Source organism: Cyprinus carpio, chromosome A12 (assembly GCF_018340385.1).
Source record: "Cyprinus carpio isolate SPL01 chromosome A12, ASM1834038v1, whole genome shotgun sequence".
Taxonomy (NCBI): domain Eukaryota; kingdom Metazoa; phylum Chordata; class Actinopteri; order Cypriniformes; family Cyprinidae; genus Cyprinus; species Cyprinus carpio.
The window spans coordinates 18,063,460-18,083,535 of NC_056583.1; the positions used below are offsets into that span (position 1 = coordinate 18,063,460).

The 20,076-nt window shown below is 36.4% G+C and overlaps 2 protein-coding genes across 5 annotated transcripts; one reads left to right on the forward strand and one right to left on the reverse strand.

The window, feature by feature from the left end:
• Positions 1 to 10,627: 10,627 nt before the first annotated feature.
• On the reverse strand, positions 10,628 to 13,324 carry LOC109084695 (ADP-ribosylation factor-like protein 3). Of its 2 annotated transcripts, none has more exons than XM_019099361.2 (6): positions 13,185 to 13,324; positions 12,608 to 12,751; positions 12,194 to 12,310; positions 12,062 to 12,112; positions 11,791 to 11,976; positions 10,628 to 11,515 (listed from the first exon to the last, which is right to left on the reverse strand). In XM_019099361.2, exons 1-6 carry the CDS (start codon positions 13,257 to 13,259, stop codon positions 11,468 to 11,470), a joined length of 621 nt encoding a protein of 206 aa, XP_018954906.2. In that variant the 5' UTR covers positions 13,260 to 13,324; the 3' UTR covers positions 10,628 to 11,467. The 2 variants fall into 2 exon arrangements, with proteins under 2 accessions (XP_018954906.2, XP_042623874.1); XM_042767940.1 differs by lacking the exon at positions 13,185 to 13,324 and adding an exon at positions 12,830 to 12,854.
• Positions 13,325 to 14,628: 1,304 nt separating this feature from the next.
• Positions 14,629 to 19,920, forward strand: LOC109084690 (sideroflexin-2-like). Of its 3 annotated transcripts, none has more exons than XM_019099353.2 (12): positions 14,629 to 14,781; positions 15,857 to 16,039; positions 16,123 to 16,293; positions 16,404 to 16,502; positions 16,711 to 16,786; positions 16,990 to 17,075; positions 17,181 to 17,241; positions 17,671 to 17,737; positions 17,852 to 17,901; positions 18,321 to 18,370; positions 18,478 to 18,525; positions 19,144 to 19,920. In XM_019099353.2, the coding sequence occupies exons 2-12, from the start codon at positions 15,882 to 15,884 to the stop codon at positions 19,241 to 19,243; spliced, it is 966 nt and encodes a 321-aa protein (XP_018954898.1). In that variant the 5' UTR covers positions 14,629 to 14,781; positions 15,857 to 15,881; the 3' UTR covers positions 19,244 to 19,920. The 3 variants fall into 3 exon arrangements, with proteins under 3 accessions (XP_018954898.1, XP_018954900.1, XP_018954899.1); XM_019099355.2 differs by having other exon boundaries at positions 15,872 to 16,039; XM_019099354.2 differs by having other exon boundaries at positions 14,635 to 14,781; positions 15,869 to 16,039.
• Positions 19,921 to 20,076: the final 156 nt, after the last annotated feature.

Consider the following 20,076-nt stretch of genomic DNA (forward strand, 5'->3'; position numbering starts at 1 on the left):
CCTTAAGTTTTTTTATGTGTGTTGCAGATTAAAAAAAGATTGTATTGCTAACATTACTATTATAACACTTAATTTCTATCTGTGTAAATCAAAATATACACATAAATGCTTCCAGCCTAGACCAGACTTAAGAAATGCTGTTAACATGTAAATGAATTTGAGAAATGTGCTCTATTTTCGCTTTTATATTTCAGAAAGACCGTGAAGCCATTTTCAATGCACAAAGGTTGTGTTGGAAAAGACCAAGGTGGTTAAATCTAAAACCCATCAAACAAAATGAAATCGAAAACACGCAAATTAGTCAAAGTCAAAATGCCCTTTGCCTCAGTTTATTGATTTCTAGACAAGAAATTTAGGTCATCAGTGGTTAGATTTGAATTGTTTTCATCTCTAAACTGACAGCGACCCATTCACTTTTGATGTGACTAACATACCAAAACTACAGCACTTCCAAGAGCCATTTTAAATATATTTTTCTCCTTTTAAATATTCTGCTGAATGTGAGGTTTTATGCATATAAGGATTCACTAGCTTTAGCATAATGTAGACACAGCCACCTGTCAGTGTGTCTGCAAAATTGGAGACAAATAGTGGGTGTGATCTGCATATGCTGACATTTGCTGTTTCTGCTAAGCCAATGGAAATAATTAATGTATATGCAACTGAAAAAAATGAAGAGAACCAAAGATTTATTAACAATCTGTGTGACTAAATCTGAGTGATCTGAATCGGATGCCTGCCTCTCACATGTGGCTACATGTGGAACAAGGTGCTTTGAGTATGTGTGTGTGCGTATCTGCAAGAATGAGTCTTTGGTGATGTTTGTATAACCTGAGAGTGAGCAGGGTTTCGTCTCCCCCTCCTCGGGTTTTCTTTCTTGAAAGAATGTCAGATGCCTGACTCATAAATAGAAGCTCAGCATTTTTAGTGCATCACGAGGCAAACAGAAAAGAAACGGCTGAGATATTTGTAGACTAGAGAACAGAATAGACAAAATAGGAATAAGAAAACATCTGGCTTCTCTGAAAGCTGCACAGTTTAACAGTGCACTGCACAAAAACAGCTTCTGTATGGCCAATCTCCCCATTGGAAAAGACTGTATATGACTGTTTGCCAGTAAGTGCTCCTGTTAGCAAAGAGCGCAGCTGTCACACTAACGCAGAACTTCTGAATATGATGCAAGGTGAAATAAAGGCCAATGCTTGAGTGTTAATATGAGCATAGGAATTGTATGTGTCATGACAATCATGACATTTGATTAGTTTAGGGAAGTAACTGGCAAAAAGTATAGCACCATTATTCTAACTTAGCTGCCTCTTTTACTAGCACGACAGTAGTACAGCTATTTTCAAAATATTAATCCAGTGTTTTTCTTTTTTTTTCTTTTACAAAAACAGCAGTGTAGCTTGAAAAAAAAAATACTTCTTGGGTTTTTGTATCATGCAGATAGTCAAAATGGGACTTTTGTAGCTGTGGTAGCTAAGCTAGCAGGCTAACTGGTAAGCAGTATAGTTATATCTCAGATGCGCTATACGGCCTACACTATTTTAATTTTATAAAGTTATTTACATATATGTCATCCACCATTCAGAGAATTTGTTATTTGAGTATTTAAAGTGAGTTTTCAATGTGAACATGCTACTCACACAACATTATACTGCAACATGGCATATAATGGTGTGTATATATTTAATTTGGCAGCAAGTATGCTAAGATGGCAGGCTAATAGGTTGTTTTCACGACGCGTCATCAATGCGGAAGTCGGCCATATTGGCGGCACTGAATGTAAACAATGCCACTGAACCGAACAGAACTCGTGTATGGGCTCGGCGAAAAAATTAAGTAGTTCACTATGTCGGGATAAGAAATAGAAGGAAGAATTGTCAAATCGTCAGTCCACGACAAAAGAGCCAACTCGTACGGATCTTTACCACCTATTAACTTGTTTATCAAAATACTGCACCCTTCTCTGATTTAGCAGCTTCGACACGTTTTTTTTCCCCCTGTGGTTTAGACATCATAAATTAGCAGAACAATGTCTTCAGTAGTACATTAGCCTGCAATCCATGCTGTTGTTTACATCTGAGTATCTCCAATATGGCTGTGCATCTGGGTAACTGGCCAAACTGTAATGTAGGTGCAAACGCTCTATAGGATAGTGGTATATAAAGCTGGTCTAATTGGTTAATTGGTTAGCATGTAGACTAAAAAAAACTAGTTGAATTTAGAACGCATACTACTCTTGCTACTCCAACCATACTTTTATATAGCAGAAAACTAAGAGTATGTAACCAGGCTATGTGGTTCGAATTTAAGCAAATAACAAGTTTGACATTAAAACAAGTTAGTTTTATGATTTGTGACAATTTAAAAGTCATTAATTGCTATATTTATGTAGTTAATATAACATTCATCATAAAGCAGTGTTGCTATTTATGATAGTATTGCAGTAAACGGCTTATGGTTAGTTTATTTTCTTTAGTAGCTTAGCTTGTGGTAGCTAACTGCTTTTTCAAATAGTAACCTTGACTCTACATTCAGTAGCTTCAGACGCTACATTTACAAACACTGCTTTTTATGTTGTCAAGGTGACTGAAAGTGTCTTTCAGTTAAATGCTTTTGTGTAGTTATCATTCTTGGTGTGAACAGGCCTTATGTACATACTACAGTACACAAATTAAGTACATACTTTACACCAAGAGCGATAACATTAATTACAGTAGTTCCCACACCAACAGACTATGCTCAAGTTCTTTAAAATTGTTTTTAACTTTACATTAGCAAAAAAAAACATTCTGAAAGTGATTCCAACAATATCGTTCCTCTGTTTCGTTATCGTTATAACTGTGGTGTGGACTTCCCTATTCTCATACAAGTTGAATGATTATTTAAACTTTATAGTTTTAGTTATCGTTAGGGCTAGTTCACACCAAGAACGATAACTATAATGATAATTATATAGGCGTCAACGACAGAGCTGTAGTTTCATCATCTGCTGCTTTAAATGCTCAAGCTCTTTAAAGTCAGGTGGATTCTGATTGGCTCTCAATGTTTTTTATGGTTCTTCAGCTGGAAAAAAAATCACTGAAAGTAATTCCAACTATATGGTTTCTCTATAACATGTCGGTATCGTTAAGCTATGGAATGGACTTCACATAGAATTAAAATGATTATTAAAACTTTATCATTATTGTCTTCCTTTCAGTGTTTGCAGCAGTGATCTATCATAGGCTACAGTTTTTTTTCCCTCTGGGTGTGGCACTCTGAAATATCTCACAAACAGTTTTAATGCCACTAGCTACTGCTTTATGTTCTTTTGGTAAGAGTTCTCATATGGTTTTTATGGTTTTATATTCAGTAGCTGCTTTTGAGGCTTATTATAACCAGAATTTCTATAAGAAGGTCTCAGAGGAAACTGGTTGTCTATTAGATGAATGGAAAGTTTTGCTCTTAGGCAATAATACCCTCTTTTCTCTATAAACCGGTTTTCACAGTCCAAAATACCTCAGCAGTCCACTGCCACTGTGATTTGTGTGTGAATGTGAGTGTGTGTGTGTGTGTTGCCTCTCAGTGTTATTGTGAGCTCCCTTAACTGTGCTTACGAGAAAGAAACAATCCATAATGAAACTATTTTACAGGAGGAAACTTTGCCCAAAAAGCACAGAATATCTTTGCGCACTGGGCTATTTTAACTGTCTCAGAATGCAGGCACAGGTTGTTTTCCTTAAAGTCCAGCTGAGCTCAGGTTTACATGTGGACCCTGGCCTCCAGCGTGTGCCATTTTTTTGCTGATGCCTGCCTCAAGACAGTCTTCTTCATCGTGTGCCCTTTTTCAGCCCTCAACTGCGCTGAAGGAGGGAGTGTGTGTCATATCTTGTTGAAATGCCTTTGGTCATATTTCAGAGGAATCTGTCTCTGCTGGCACCATGAAATTATTCGCCTAGCCCCTGCGGTGAGTTCCTTGCAGTGAGTGTGTGTGTGTGTGCAAGGGCATTAGCGAAAGAGATTTTTATGACCTCAGGGCGTTTCTTCATATGAATGAATCTATGTTTATGCCAATGAGGCAATTTTTGTCTCCAGCTAGAAAAAATGCTAGTTAGAGGCCGGCTGCTTCCTTCTGAACGATCAAACTTGTCATGCCATCACGTCTGTCGTCTGCCCACTTATGCCAAGAATGTGTTGTTTGAGTCTGGAAGAATGACGGGGGAGTTGGTCGTCATGACGGGAGAGGCTGAGAAAGCCACTCTGATGTCTCACAGACGTGACAGCGGATCTGATGAAAGTGAGTTTGCCAGATGTCTTAACTGGCGATTTGCTAGCTCCAGGACAGATGTCTAAGCCATTGAAGCTAATGATTTAAGACTTGATTTAATAGAAGTGGTAATGACATTAATCAAAGAGATGCTTTTGGTTCGGCAGAAATGTGCAGTGATGATACTGCAATGTTAAAAGGCTGAAAATTTCTGCAAGGAGGGGGCCACCAGCTGCAAGGAATGGAAGATGCATCTCAGTGCAGCTTTTAGATTTTTTTTTTTAACACAGAATTCACAAGCCATTTTATTTCCATATGTATTTTTTTGTATTTCTACATTAAATTATATTCAATTATAAAATATAGTGTATGTATGTGTGTGTGTTAAAAAGTGATAAATATATTATGAAGACAACAAAATTAAATAGTTATTTCTAAAATTGCTTATATAATGTCACTGTACTAAATCTAGTGTTATTTCAGTATTATCTTTTATTTTTGTTTTTTAATTTTCATTTTAGTTTTATCTGTCTTTTTAGTTTTATTTGTCTTTTTTTAAGTTTTAAGATTTTAGGTTCAAGATTACGTTTGCCATCTAATATTTACACTTTATTTTAATCCAGCTTTACTTTAATTATTTTAAATGTTTTTTTTTTAAATGGTTAAATATCATTTTAAAATATTTACTCTTAATGATGTTATTTTTCACAGCCCATATGTAAATTAGTTTTTTTATAACTATTAAAAATAGTGTTGTCACTATGGGCAACTAATCTCATAATTTCTGACCAGAAGCAAAAATAAATAGTTATGTTACTCAATTTGATGAATTTGAAAAAACATTTAACATGCTTCATTATTATGTGCACACAATTTTTTATTTTTTTTTATTTAAATTGTGCCTATATAATGGCGGCACTACAATAGACTACTGAACAGTCTATGCAGCATTACGTCAAATAAGTGTGGGCTCAAAGGAGGACCACAGGGCTGAAGGCCACGTTTGGGACAGGGCCAAGGAAAGTCATTTCTGAGGTGGAGCAAGATACTAAATTTTAATGAAAGATTATGAAAATAACATGCACTGATGAACCATGCAAAGTAAGACCAAGAATGTGTATTAAGAATGCAAATAGAGTAACTTTTGGATTCCACATTGACTCAATTAATACCAGCAGTTTAAAGCTTTAATTCAAAATAGAAGAATGCCAGTTGTTTTTGCCTAATTTTACTTTTGAGACGAAGGGATTTGGCAATGCTCAGCCTGTCATTAATACTTAATAGATCTCTGCTTTTTGTCTGTGACCCTGGCTGGATTTATGTTCTGGCTGCTGCTAACGGAGGCTGTTTTCCCTCTCAGATGGTAACAAATTTGACTGTTGTTTGGTACAAATGGACAGCGATTAGTTATTTCCAGCACAGGAAGGGGTTATGCTATTTTACAGATTTCTAAAGAGATTGGATATTATTATACTTTGCTTTTTAGCCTATTAGTGACTGTATTGCATTTTTTTCCATATCGTTTCTCACTTATGTCATGGAAACTGGCATAGAAATTTTGTGAGTGAGCTCCATTAATATCATACCTGTGTGCCAGCACTGTTTCATCTGTTTTCTCCTGTATTTCTGTCTGCCGAAAGAATGAACAGCAGGATGGTGGTGATGAGCTCCAGTCCCTTGTGTGTGTCAGTGGAGATGCTGGGAACCCTGTGACCCAGATCATCCCTCCACACAGGCCCACTGTAATTTAACACCAGCCCCATCTCCCCCCTCCTCTCCTCTGCCAACCCTCACTGGGCCCAATGATCTGACACAGACACCTGTGTGTCTCTCCTGGCGTTGCTTTTATTTCTTTCTCTCTCCTCCCCCCGCATCTCTTTCATCATTCCTCTCCCTCTGTTTGACAGCCTCAGTGATGCTAAAGGGGGTGTACTAGCCAGAAAACTAAAAGAAAGAAAAGGTAAGCTAAACACATTCACATGTTGTGCAGGTTAAAGACACATGGTCTGTATAATAAATACTTAAGAAAGCTATAACACATATGGAAGGCAAAATTATTGGCATTGTGTGTGACCCTAATGAATTTCGTGAGAATGAGCTTTACCGCGGTGTCCGGGGGAGTGGGCATTCCCTGCAAGCTCTTTTGGCATGATTTGATGGCAGCAACTCTCTGATTGGTGGAATTTTCTGAACAGCATCATGGGTAATGTAGTTTTCTACCACAAATTTATCTGTTAAACATTATTATAAAAAAATAATAAAAATAAATCATTTGAAATAACAGAAGGCAGAAGCATATTTTATTGCCAATAATTGTTATTGTCAGTTTATGGAGAAAATTAGATTTTACTTCTGGAACCTGAGTGATGCACTATGGAAATAATGCTGAGCACAAATAGAATACAGTTTTTATGGGGGGAAAAAAATACTAGAAGTCAATGGTTTCCAGCAGCTGTTTGGTTACCTATGTTCTTCAAAATATCTTCTTTTGTGTTCAACAGAAGAAAGAAATTCATACATTTTAGGAACAACATGAGGGTCCGTAAACTGATTAATTTTTATTTTTTACTTTTTATTTTTTGGAGTGAACTGCCCCTTTAAGTCAAAAACAGTTTATCAAAGCACAACTTCAGACTTCTGCATTCTGTCCCCTTCCACTGTATCTAGCTTTTTTAGTTTTTAAATGCGAGAACGCTGTCTGTGTGAATGGCTCCTAAGGCCTCAGGGTGGTTCTATTCATGCAGCAGCTGCAAAACAGCTGCCCGATTCCCATCAAAATGCACAGTAAAAAAAAAAGGAACAAGAAATTTACTGTGCAAACTCCTCCCCCTCAACCCACACGCATATGTATGGTGGCACACGGTCAGGAGCTATCGACCCTCTTAGACCGCACATCCAGAACAGCGTATAGACTTACAGAACATTCCATGTGTTTCCAGAATGATAACGCTGTCATTAGGTGCACATCTGAATCTGCCGAGATGATCCCGATGATCTCCGGTACCGTGCCTCGTGTGGAAAAGCTTGACTGCTCTGTGCAGGAAGAAGAGATCTGTGTGGGTGTTGGGCCTTTTGTGTCTGGCTGAGGTGCATAATTATGTCTCCTTCACTGCACCCCTCTGACAGCCAGTATTTTAATGGCACTCAGTAACAGAGGTGCCACTGCCTGAACTGATGATTAAACCGCTGTGAGTGTTTGAGTCTGTGAGTGTGCTGATAAGGCCACACAACAAATCTCTGTTCACAAATCCATATATATATATATATATATATATATATATATATATATATATATATATATATATATATATATATGGATACAGTTAAAGATATAAATAGATAGTAATACACTGAAATGTATGATAATTTTAGACATTTAGGGGTGTTCAGATATGCAGGCTATCTGTTTGGGAAACTACAAAGAAATGAATCCAATGCTTTCACTGACAAGATAATATCTTACTGAGTGTGTTTAAATCCAGCATGGTCAGAATAGAAATACATGAAGCCAAATGAGAAGACTATATCCCATCAAGGAGATAAAAATCAATGTTGGCCTTTTATTTGTGCAACTTTAAAGGCACAATCAGGCCCCTCTGAGTTGCTATGGTTACGTAGACTGCAGGATGTTATTGCAAGAAAGCTGGTCTGAGCCTCTTGATCTTAGATAAGGTGTGATCGAGCACTAATCCAACCCTGGACTATTGCATTTCCGTCATAAGAGCACATGCAGAGGAGCACCAACTAACTAACTAATGTGGCCTCTTGTGGTTTAAGTAATGGAAAATATCAAGGTCAGTCTGTCATTTCAGCAAAATGAGTGATCAGGATTTACAATGCAAATTTTTCAATCTTTATTTTGTGATAATGAATAATAATAATAAATTATCCCAATGGCTACAATAAATAAAATTAAACCCATACACTAAAATAATTTTAATTATTAAATAATAAGATTTTTTTTATGTTTTTGAAAGAAGTTTCTTATGCTTATCAAAACTTAAAAGATATTTGATCAAAAATACAATAAAATTAGTAATATTGTGAAATATTATTACAATATTATTAAACAATATCTAGGAGGACTCACATGGATTAACCTTAATTTTATTTTTTAAATAAATTATTTTGGACCACTAGGCATATTATTGTATTCTAAAGCTAGACAAAACTATTCATTTGAACAATTTTGATTTAAAAACACTGTTAGAATTAAAATGAAATAAACATTACATAAAGAAAAATAAATGAATAAAACTGAACTAAAAATAACACAAATAAACAATGATAAATTAAAATAAATATTTTTTGAGTGACCATTTATTGCATGATTTGTACAGGAAAAATCATCCCACGTACAGATAGCAAGAGTGCTGCATTGCAAAAACCCTTTGTCTTTCGAATTACTTCTGAAAATAAGCTCTGTGAAAGTTTGGTTCTTACATGTTTTGTTCACAAATGAACACAACTAATACATTTTAAAGCCTAAATACAATCGGCAGAAGTAAAAAGCTACATGTAGGCTAAACAAACTACACGAGGTCGCATGACTTCAAGTCACCATCATCATGATAGTTTGCATAGTTTGCAAGAGTAGAGTGCGATGAGGCTGTGAAAGTGAACTTGTTTTTCAAAACAAGTAAGCTTTTAAAAAAATCACAAGGTAACTTGTTTCCAGGTTTTGGCGTACAAAAAAAAAACACCATCCCTGCAGCAGTCTATATGGTGTGAAGTGCCAATACAATTACAGTTACATATAACAAAATAGATATAAAAAACTGAACTCTAACTACCACAACTATTCTAAAATTAGATGCCTAGGCCTCTCACTTCAATAAGCAGAATATAGAAAGGCACAGTCTTTCTACTCTGGCTTGTCTAAGGGCCAGATGGAAGGAAAAGCCTGTGGATAAGAATGCTGGATGAGGGCTGGGTCCTTCACACTAGGATGCAGAAGGAGGTATAGAGGCCTGTCTAATTGCCTATTTCAAAGTGCTGGCTGGCGGAGGATTTATTCAGGCTTAATAGAGCCTGCCCGTTTCACTGAGGGTGCACGTGTCAGCTTGCGAATGTCACTCAAAGATGCTGAGTGCAGGAACCGGAGGGAGTGGTTGGGTGTGTTCTCGTTCAAGCACACAGGCTGTTAGCTATTCAGCTAGCATGGTCGCCGCTCACAGCTCTTACTGAAGAAATACGTTCAGAATTGAGCTAAGGAGAAGGGGTGGGGGGGTGCTGGAACAAATGTTTCTGCTTGTCATTGGCTGCTTTTTACACAAACTATTAGAGACAAAATGAGATCCTTCTTTTTAAGAGACGGGGCCTGTTTTGCTCATTAAAGATCAAACGTACTCAGACCAACTCATTTTGATTTAATTAACTGGAATCGATTCAATTAAGATTAAGGCTTGCATTTGGGCCATTAAAAATGTAAATGTAAAAGAAAATCTACTGATTGGGCAGCTTTGTAATCATGGTTTGTTCGAAGTTTTTAATTAATACATACATCTGTGTCTGTGGCAGCAAACACAATTACCATTACACTGAATAATAACAAGAACAACAGAGTGCAGCATGTTATATTGGCTGTTTATTAGTACTTATAAAGCACATATTAATGCTTTATTCTTCATGAACATATTCTAGATCTCTTAGTACCTAAACTTAACAACTACCTTACTAAATATTAATTGAATATTTTGCAACATTATGCATGTCTTTACTGTCACTCTTTTACACATCCTTGAATAAACATATTGATTCTTATACATATATATATATATATATATATATATATATATATATATATATACATATATATATATATATATATATATATATATATATATATATATATATATATATCACTATATATATATATATATACACACACACAAACACACACACACACACACATACATACATAATGTTCACCCTCAGAAGAGCAGTGAAATAATAGAAAATCAGGAACTAGCAAACAAAATAATGCCAGAATGATTAAACATGGACAATAGTGCCACCTATATAACACTTATTAATTATCAATTAATCTCGTTTTTATTTATTTATTATTATTAAAATGTGTCTTTAACTGTTAATATAATAACATACAAAATATACTGTACCATGCACTTTCAGAACGGCATTGGATAATAAGTAATATCACCTGAGAGTAGGTGTATGTGAACTGTGTCTTGGTGAGCTGCTGTCAACACCATATGTTGTGAGAGTGTGTGTCCAACAGATATCGTAAAGTATTAACATTGGCACAACGACCCCATTTCAAATCAACCAAAGAAAATTAATAAAACAGAAACATAAATATATGATTACTTACTCTAAAAGAATTCTCAGCCAATAAAACATCACACTTGCACATCTTTTCAATATTTTACTCAGTATACTTCAGTAATTTCACATACATCACAACATTCAGAGACGCTACAGAAACAGTCTTGATGTGATGACGACAGACATCCTCTTGTACTCGTCAATGTATAGATTACAGCTGTACAGGCCACTTATATACTTATTTAAAAGCTATACGAAATTCTTAAACGCTGGATTTGTAAAATTTGACAGTATACTGTATATATATGCAGAATATAATTTGATATGTGGAACATTATTTACATTTAATTATCAAAAACGTCCTATTGATGGTCCCCTTTTCTTTTGTATATACTGATGATTCTTGTATGTTACATTTGGGTACCATAATTCTTATCTCTGTTACTCTCAGGAAAAATGACAAAAATATGACCATAGATGGAGTAACACGAGTGTTACTTCAGTGAACAATGTCAGTATGGAAGGACAACGGTTGAATTGAATGATGAAGGCTGTCACTCTTTAAATGTCTCAGTAACAAAATCCTCTAAATAACTATAATATTCAATATAAAAACACAAGTCATTCATCTCAAGAACTGAAAGCAGAATTAATTAAGTTTCAAAATGTACTAAAGAAAACAAGTCAAATGTGAAATCACATGGACGTACATTCTTAATTTTCAGTTTAAAAGACTAGTGAAAGGATACTGTTAATTTCAACTCATTGTATGGATACAGGACCAAAGTAAGCCCAAAAGGAGAGGCAAAAGTGAATTTAAATAGTTTTGAAGGGATGCCTTCGTTTCCTATACCTACTGACAGTTTTTTTTTCAAAGTTATGGTTATATTCCCTCCTGCGTGAAAGCCAGGGTAAAAGAAAACAGCTCTATTTCCTCTTTGCGTTCACACTCTTGCAGACCCAGTTCATGCCATCCTGAAACAACATTTGAGTCAGTTAGTCCAAATACTGTAGTGCAGGGTTCCTCAAATCTTACCCTGGAGGGCCAATGCACTGCAGTGTTTAGCTCTAACCCTGATCAAACTCACCCACCTGTGATTTTCTAATGATCCTGAAGACATTGATTAGCATGCTCAGGTGTGTTTGATTAGGGTTACAGCTAAACTCTTCAGGAAAGTGGATCTCGTGGGCCAGATTTGAGGATCCCTGCTGTAGTGTTTGTCTAACAACAAAATGTAATCCAAACCAACCTGGACTCCTTCTCCTGTGAGGGCAGAACAGGACTGGATCTGCCACACTCGGTCTCTGATAGTGTGCAAGTTCAAACCCTCGGCTATCTCGGACGCGGGGGCTGCCGTGAGCAGGTCCTGCTTATTCGCAAACACCAGGATCGGGACACCGCTGAGCTTTTCTTCATCTAGTAACTCAGCCAGCTCCTGCATGCAGATCAATTCACTTAATTAAACACTGAAAGCAGAAATGGCTTTGAATAGCGAAGAAATTACAGTCACAAAGCATCACCTGTCCCGTTTCCTCAAATCTTTTGCGGTCTGCACTATCAATAACGTAAATCTGAAATCAAAAGGAATGTCTAATTAACAATGTGTTTGGAATCAATTGTGGGATGACTTTTAATCGGACAAATGATCTCACCAGTACGTCTGTGTTCTCAAAGTAGTTCCTCCAGTAGGGCCTGATCTTTCGCTGACCACCGATATCCCACACATTTAATTTGAATCCTTGTGATTGGACGCTCTTGATATTGAAACCCTACAGATAAAAAAAAAAAAAAAGTTATTAAATTTGCTGTGGTAATAAACCACGGTTGATTCAGTAAATGCATGTGGCATACATTATATATGCACACATTGTTTTGACTGTTCCCTGTACATCCCACCTTCTCCCAAGCCACAATTGGTCGATTATGTACAATGCCGGCATGCTATTGGTCAAACTACTTTTCAACCATTATATTCACCAGGTATGAAAACAATAGGATAAAGCCAAACCTGTGCATTTAAGACAATTTTGAATTCCCAACCAGGACACCCTAAGTAATCTGTTCACCTGTGTTGGAGTAATATGGGTGATGTCTTCAGATGCCAGCTGTTTCAGTAAGGTGGTCTTGCCTCCGTTGTCCAACCCCAGAAGCAATATCCGCACCTCTTGGTCGGGGGTACTTTTAAGTTTCCGTAAAATTGATAACAAACCCTAAAAATAAAAGTAAAAAGCGCAGATTATACAATGCTCTGAGTTTATGCAATGCATGCAACATGACGTCATACGCACGAGCATACGCAAAGAGGATTCAAGAGGAGCAATGGATGCTCTAGGAATATCTGTAATTAAAGAAAATAGATCTTGACATAATTTCCCCCTGACATACGCATGAAAAGAGACTTATAATGCAGTACATAAGCGATTCTCGAACAGTCGTGACACCAAAACAGTCCTGCGAGCTAATCTCATCCACGACCGAAGACCGCTGCTCATTTTAATACCACTTTATTACAACAAATCCACAATTCTGCTCAGGCTAACATGAGTGAATTCCACAATGTGACAGAGATGAAAATGTTCTCAGCGATCTCAAGCAAACACGTCTACAGTGAAGAATATGTTTATTGTAAGCGCTTTAACTCACCATCTTGTGATTCTGCCTCCCTGAGACGCCGCTGAGGGTTACTAAGGGGGTGACGTAGTACGAAAATGCGTGCATTCCAAGAAAGGCTAAAAGTGACGTAGTACACGAAAAACATTTCTTTTACTGTCTATGATTTAAACTAACGATTACATGAGTTATTATACTAACCGTACCGATTTCAGTCATGTATTTAATCTGCTGAGGTTATCAAATCCTCAGCAGAAGGTATATATACACAGAGATCAAATAATATGAAAATATAAGATAATCAGTGTAATAATAAATAAAATGTAATGTAATTCCATTAAATTAAATAAATATTCTGTAATATAATAGATATCGTCTAATGTATAATATAAAATTATTTCAGTAAAAGTATCAGAACGAATCGGTTGAACAACTTTTTATTAGTAAAACAATAAAAGTCATATGTTACAAATACTTCAGAAAATCAGGAATGTAACCAAAAACATTTGCAGAATAGGGGAGGTTAACATAAAATATAAATAAAAAAAGTCTATATAAAAATATTAAAGAAATTCTCAGAATTTTAAGTGCCTTTTGAATTTTTGTTTCGTAGAAACTCAAGCCAACGTATTGTTTTATTTATTTTTTTAAAGTATATAAAGCTGCTTTTTTTCCAGGAAAATTTACATTTGTGAATTTGAAATTTCGCCAGTAAAATAATAAGATTTACCATATCGGTTAAACTTCACCATAAAACCACTATGAACGATTCGTTCACGAATCATTCTTAATCGATCCGAGCATTTCTCACTGCATTCGAAAACAAAACTTACTACTGTCACGATTTCTGTAAAAAAAAACTGTTCATACAATTTATTTATTTGCAATTTTTTTGTTGTTGTTGTTGTTGTTGTTGCCTCTGTGTACTGGAAGCTTATGTCACTAAAACAAATTCCTTGTATGCGTAAGCATACTTGGCAATAAAGCTCTTTCTGATTCTGATTTCTGATTCTGATTCTGAAAATCGGTTCCTTCGAACACTTCAAAGAGACGATTATCGGTTCAGTCAGTGAGTCATTAGCTGAACTCAGAATAACACTACACTTACATGTAATTGTTTTGTGTATTACCTTATGTATACTTGTGCAGAAAAGGTAAGAGTAGTGTTATTCTGAGTTCAGCTAATGACTCACTGACTGAACCGAGAATCGTCCCTTTCAGACAACATTTGGAGTGAACTGATTCCGAACTGGTTCTGAACGTCTTGTGTTTTTATGTGTTGAATAGGCTGCAACAAACTGAACTGGGACTTGTCAACTGTTGAAAATGTTTTATTGGAAACGTTTTATAACATGTAATTTCATGGCGCACAATAATAGCTGAATCGGTTATTTTCGAATCGTCTCTTTGAAGTGTTCGAAGGAACCGATTCGCGGAAGTGAGTCTGATATTCTATCGGTGTAGGCAGGGGGAGGAGATTCTTCTCTTCAGGGATTGGAGGATAGAATGCCACGTGCTCGTCTACTGTTGCAAGCCCACATCATCACAGTGTTTAACCCACTTCATTGGTTTTTTACTACTACTGCAGCGCCACGAGATATAAACAAGAGTGTCACGTCACTTTATAAAGGTATTTTCATGCGGCACATTTGATATTTGTGGTTTTGTCTGATTTGTTTTGACAGCGCATATCCGGGTGCTTGTGTACAGTGAACATGAACTGATGCAAGCTGCTGGACAACTTCTGATACAGTCTGCTTTCTAATTAACTGCTACTTTGCATACTTATCTAATGCAATTTTAATGCATTGTTGGTCTTATGAAAATCCATGCTTAATGTTTGAGAATTATTGATGTTTTAAAAGCGAACGCATATTTCAGAAATGACATGTCTAACGTTAGGTCTCTTTCCTTAAACTTGTTGGTTGGTGACATACAACCTAGTTGGTATAGTTAACTGTACATAGTTGTATTATTTTGGTGATATTTTATTTTAATCATAGAATATATATTAAACATTTTCTGTTAAACTACCAGTAAATCAGGTTAAACCGGTAAGGAAACAAATTAACAGAAGTGTTACAAGTTTGAACCCACTGAAAGTCATTCTTTGCGTGCTTGTTTTGTGTATTACCTTATGTGTACTTGTGCATTCAATCCACTGCAGTAAATAATAACATTACTGATATTTATAGTATCCTCTACATTCTCTTAAAAGCCATATTGTTTGAGAGAAATGACTTGTTAAGGATTAGTGGAAACTTCATTGATTTTAAAGTTGGAAGACTGAACTAAACTGGTTATGATTAGGGCTCTCAGGAGTCAATTTCTCACTTACACTAGTCAAGATTATTGGTCAAGGCCCTGGTCTGTTTTTCCTGATAGCCATACATATGTTTGCATAGCCTGCCTCACAGTAAGAGCCTTGGTTTTGACTTTCTTATCATAGCATTTGGAGATACGCTGCTTTGTTAGATGAGAAACCACTCCTGGACTGACACCATAAATAATATAAATACACCATTTGTGAATCAAAAATTGCATTTGGTTTGTGCAAGCCCATTTTAGTCTCATCAGAACATGATTTTAATCCGAAATGTCACATTTGTTTTGTCCTGTGGATCTTAGTATGATCTATTCCCTATGGACTGGAACTGGAAACCATCAGTGTATTGAATATTTGTTGTTTTCTGTTTTTCACCCAGGCTCTTTGGAAGCAGAGAGAGAAGCATGGAAGCTCTGAAGGGCTTTGATATCGACGCCCCACGCTGGGATCAATCCACGTTCATGGGCCGCCTCAAACACTTTTTCAACATCACTGACTGCCGCACTGTTCTGCTGCCTGACTCCAGACTAGATGAAGCCAAAGCTTTAGTGGAGAGCTGCAGGTGAAGTAATGGATTGATTTGATGAGGTGATCTCTCTCTCTTCTTCCTGTTTCTTACCTTATTTCGCTTCCTCTCTCCCCCAGAGCTGGCTCTGTTCCTCCTGGCACAACAGTGGAGCAGCTACACTATGCCAAGAAGCTGTATGACTCGGCATTTCATCCTGACACAGGTGACAGGATGAACCTGATCGGGAGAATGTCATTTCAGGTGCCTGGGGGTATGGCCATCACGGGATTCATGCTTCAGTTTTACAGGTCACATTTTATTTTATTATTTCTAATATTTATTGTATAATATATCATATTTATAACAATATGTACTATATATTTTAACAATCAACCAGTTATTTTGTATGGCTGCGTAGGACAGTTCCTGCTGTAGTGTTCTGGCAGTGGGTTAACCAGTCTTTCAACGCTCTGGTCAACTACACCAATCGCAATGCTGCCTCCCCAATCACACCAAAGTAAGTTCCTATGATTCATTTCTTTCATTGAACTTAACACACTTGCAAGAAATGGTAGGTTTGCAGAGAGTATACCTCTTAAAATGTGACAGTCCCGTGATACCTAGTGATTTATTAACAGATGTCTGGGAAGGAGCTTCAAATAACAGATAAACTTCAGTAGCAGATATGGGTTTTTTGTTGTGTTGTGTGTGACGTCTTTGCTCAGGCAGATTGGAGTAGCTTATGTGACAGCAACAAGCACAGCTCTGGCCACTGCGGTTGGGCTGAACCTCTACACAAAGGTATTACTCAGCCTCATATAAATAATAATAAGGGAATACTCTATTTCTACACACAGGATCTGTGATATGCAGCTGATTACTATAGAAAATTTACAAACTGAAAATTTAAATACAAGTTAGTGTGTAAAAATCATGTCCAGTAGTGTGCTTAGAGTAGTATTTCAGGATACATTTTTAAATGCCTTTAACTGTTATCTCCTCAGAAAGCTCCTCCACTGGTGGCACGCTGGGTGCCGTTCGCTGCTGTGGCTGCGGCTAACTGCGTGAATATTCCAATGATGAGACAACAGTGAGACCTATTATGTTTCCTGCCATCTTTTATTGCGTTGGGTCTTGCTCACTAGGTTCACATGTCTAGATATTAGTATATACCGGTTTATTCTTTCCTGTACAGGGAGATTTTGAACGGCATTGCTGTAACAGATGAAGATGGAAATAAACTCGGCCACTCAAGGGTGAGGGATATTTATTGGTTGTATTAGGTCGAAATAACCTCACCTGATGAAACTAGTTACAATAATGCTCTGAAGTTTACATGTGTATTAGTTTTAGAAAATAATAATATCGTAAAACATTTTATTCTTTATTTAGTACTGCCCTGAAGAAACTGCACAAGACAAATTAATAACAGAAATTACACAAATGCCTGTTTAAAAAACCTACATACTGTTAATTTTTACATCATGGCCTTGTGTATCTTATATCTAAGGTATCTATTATTGTTATAACAATTTATTGTAATTTACAATCCTTTTATGAGCATCAGTTTAAATAGATCTGAATGTGTACAGTGCTTACAATAATCAGTTTCATGATACACTAAAAGCATTTCTCTGTTCTTAATTAACTGATTAAATACTGTACACTGTCTGCGTTTGTCATAGAAAGCTGCTGTCAAGGGCATCACACAGGTGGTCATCTCTCGAGTTACCATGGCAGCGCCAGGCATGAGTAAGTGCAAGGAGTTTGGCCGGTGTTATCAGATCTCAGTGCTAAAATAAAGCAGCTCTCATCTCACCCTCCAGTCAATGTTGAATCCTGAGCCGCTTTCTTTGTTCTTTCCAGTCATTCTCCCCATTATTATGCAGAGGCTGGAAAAATACAGATTCATGCAGGTGAGCCTCATGTTGTTTTGTATCCAAAGAGCACGCAATGGAACAGAGAAGCGATAAAATAGCCAGTTTATGATCTGCAGGTGTTTCTGTTATAAATTCACTCTCTCTCGGACCTCAAAACCGACGTCTGTTGAGACGTTCTAATATAACAGTCAGTTATCATCAAAGCAATGCATACAGGTTTCAAATGGTTTTAACACTTATAACTATTTGAATGAACATTAGCTAATGGTTTAATGCATTATGTAGCATAATAATGATTTCATTTGCAATTATTATAAGTCTTACAAGGATAATCTTTTTATTTATTGTTGATTATATTGTATTGGGATTCCTGGGTCTGTAAAGTCTATTAACCCTTTGCTGAACAGGTATGCTTTTATATAAAACATATTTGCATTTGTTTGTTTCTGTTGCAGAAAATCACATTTCTTCATGGGCCACTGCAAGTCATGATGGTTGGCGTATTGTAAGTGATCACATTTCTTATAATGAAAATAGCAACAGTTGATATGCTAAATATATGAGATCTTGTTTCAGTAGAGAAATGACAACATGCCTTTCTCTGTTTCACAGTCTGATCTTCATGGTGCCTGCAGCATGTTCACTGTTTCCTCAGAGCTGGTAAAGTTTGCATACACTGTACATGAAATACATCTTTTTTTGAAGGGATAGTATCTCTTCAAAGGAATCGTTCACTCAAAAAATAAAAAAATAAAAATGTACTCACCCTCAGAATATTCAAGATGTAAATAAGTTGGTTTCTTCATTGAAATTTAGCATTGCATCACTTGCTTACCACTGGATCCTCTGCAAAAAAACTGATAAAATCATCACACATAATCCACACGACTCCAGTTCATCAATTAATTTCTTGTGAAATGAAAAGCTGCATGTTTGTAAAAACAAATACATAAAAAACAGATGTTTTCAATTTCGAAATGTCACTTCACAAGACATTAATTTATGGACTAAAGTCTGTTGTGGGTTATTGTGGTGTTTTTATCAGCTTTTTGAACTCTCTATCTGACGGCACCCATTCACATTGGTGAGCAAGTGACGCAATGCTAAATTTCTCCATATCCTAATCAGTTTCATTATGACATTAAGCTTATTCACACAACTTTTTGCAGCTGCTTCATTCATTATCTCTCTCTAAAATGCTTCATTCAGATGTTTTCACGATAACTGTGGTCTCTGAACCATACCAGACTAATCAATAATTTGCACTTTGTTTTGCAGTTCTATGGCTGTATCCAAGCTGGAACCTGAGCTCCGGGAGTCAATCATTTCTCAGTATGGGGACCGTGTCAGTTACGTGTACTTCAACAAGGGTCTGTGAGTGCTGGCCAATCACAGACTGGATGGACGCATCAGCGGCCAATTAGAACTTCTTTTTCACTCTAAAAAGAAACTTTTTGATTAGAGGGTTTGTTTCATATCCTAGAAAGAATGATTTTATGCACTAAAGCATAATTTATGGATAGTTTTTTTTACATTTGGCCCTGACTGCTGCAAAGAATTAGTTTGATTTGTGAATCAAAATTTATAGACGTTGGATAAACCTGATCCAGTCGCCCTGTCATTCGATTCTGTTGTATATGCTCTGCCCTGAATAATCGAGAACAGATTGAAAAGTCTGAGAAGTGTTTCCCTCTGATGCCATACGCCGTCATTTACCACATACATCTCTCAGGAACAGTTTATTTTAAAGGTTTAATGCTTTAATAGCCTCTAAAGCCATCAGTGAAATCTTTTTATCAGGTTTTCATAAACTGTCAGACGTTCAGGAATATACAGTTAGATCATAAATGTTTACGTTTGAAATACCAGTTACAAGCATAAAGTGGGGGAAAGTACAGTCTATTAAACATCAGTTTGAAAGAGTATTTCATGGTTAGAGTGTGTCTTAAATTAAAAAAACAAAAACAAACCTGCCCTCACTGTGAACTGTCTGAGCTATGTAGTTCGTTTTATCATTATGAAATGATGAAATAAACAGACAGCTGTCGAAATAAACCCCTGGTCTGTGATAACTCATGGGAGTTGAACTAAAGTCAGAGCTTGTGTTTATTTTATGTACAACTGTGCGCTAAATATTCATTCCTGCCACTCGAGGGCAGCATCAGATCATTAAAGTTTTGTGAAGTTAACTATGCAACACACACACACACA

Bases quoted from the DNA above. Each gene is read 5' to 3' on its own strand.
- LOC109084695 (XM_019099361.2), bottom strand. From the start codon at position 13,259: ATGCACGCATTTTCGTACTACGTCACCCCCTTAGTAACCCTCAGCGGC. The intron at 12,113-12,193 runs GTGAGATCATTT...TTTTGATTTCAG, and splicing joins TTGAGAACACAGACGTACTG to ATTTACGTTATTGATAGTGC. The intron at 11,516-11,790 runs GTTGGTTTGGAT...ATGTTGTTTCAG, and splicing joins TCACAGGAGAAGGAGTCCAG to GATGGCATGAACTGGGTCTG.
- LOC109084690 (XM_019099353.2), top strand. From the start codon at position 15,882: ATGGAAGCTCTGAAGGGCTTTGATATCGACGCCCCACGCTGGGATCAA. The intron at 16,787-16,989 runs GTATTACTCAGC...TTATCTCCTCAG, and splicing joins GGCTGAACCTCTACACAAAG to AAAGCTCCTCCACTGGTGGC. The intron at 17,076-17,180 runs GTGAGACCTATT...TTTCCTGTACAG, and splicing joins ATTCCAATGATGAGACAACA to GGAGATTTTGAACGGCATTG.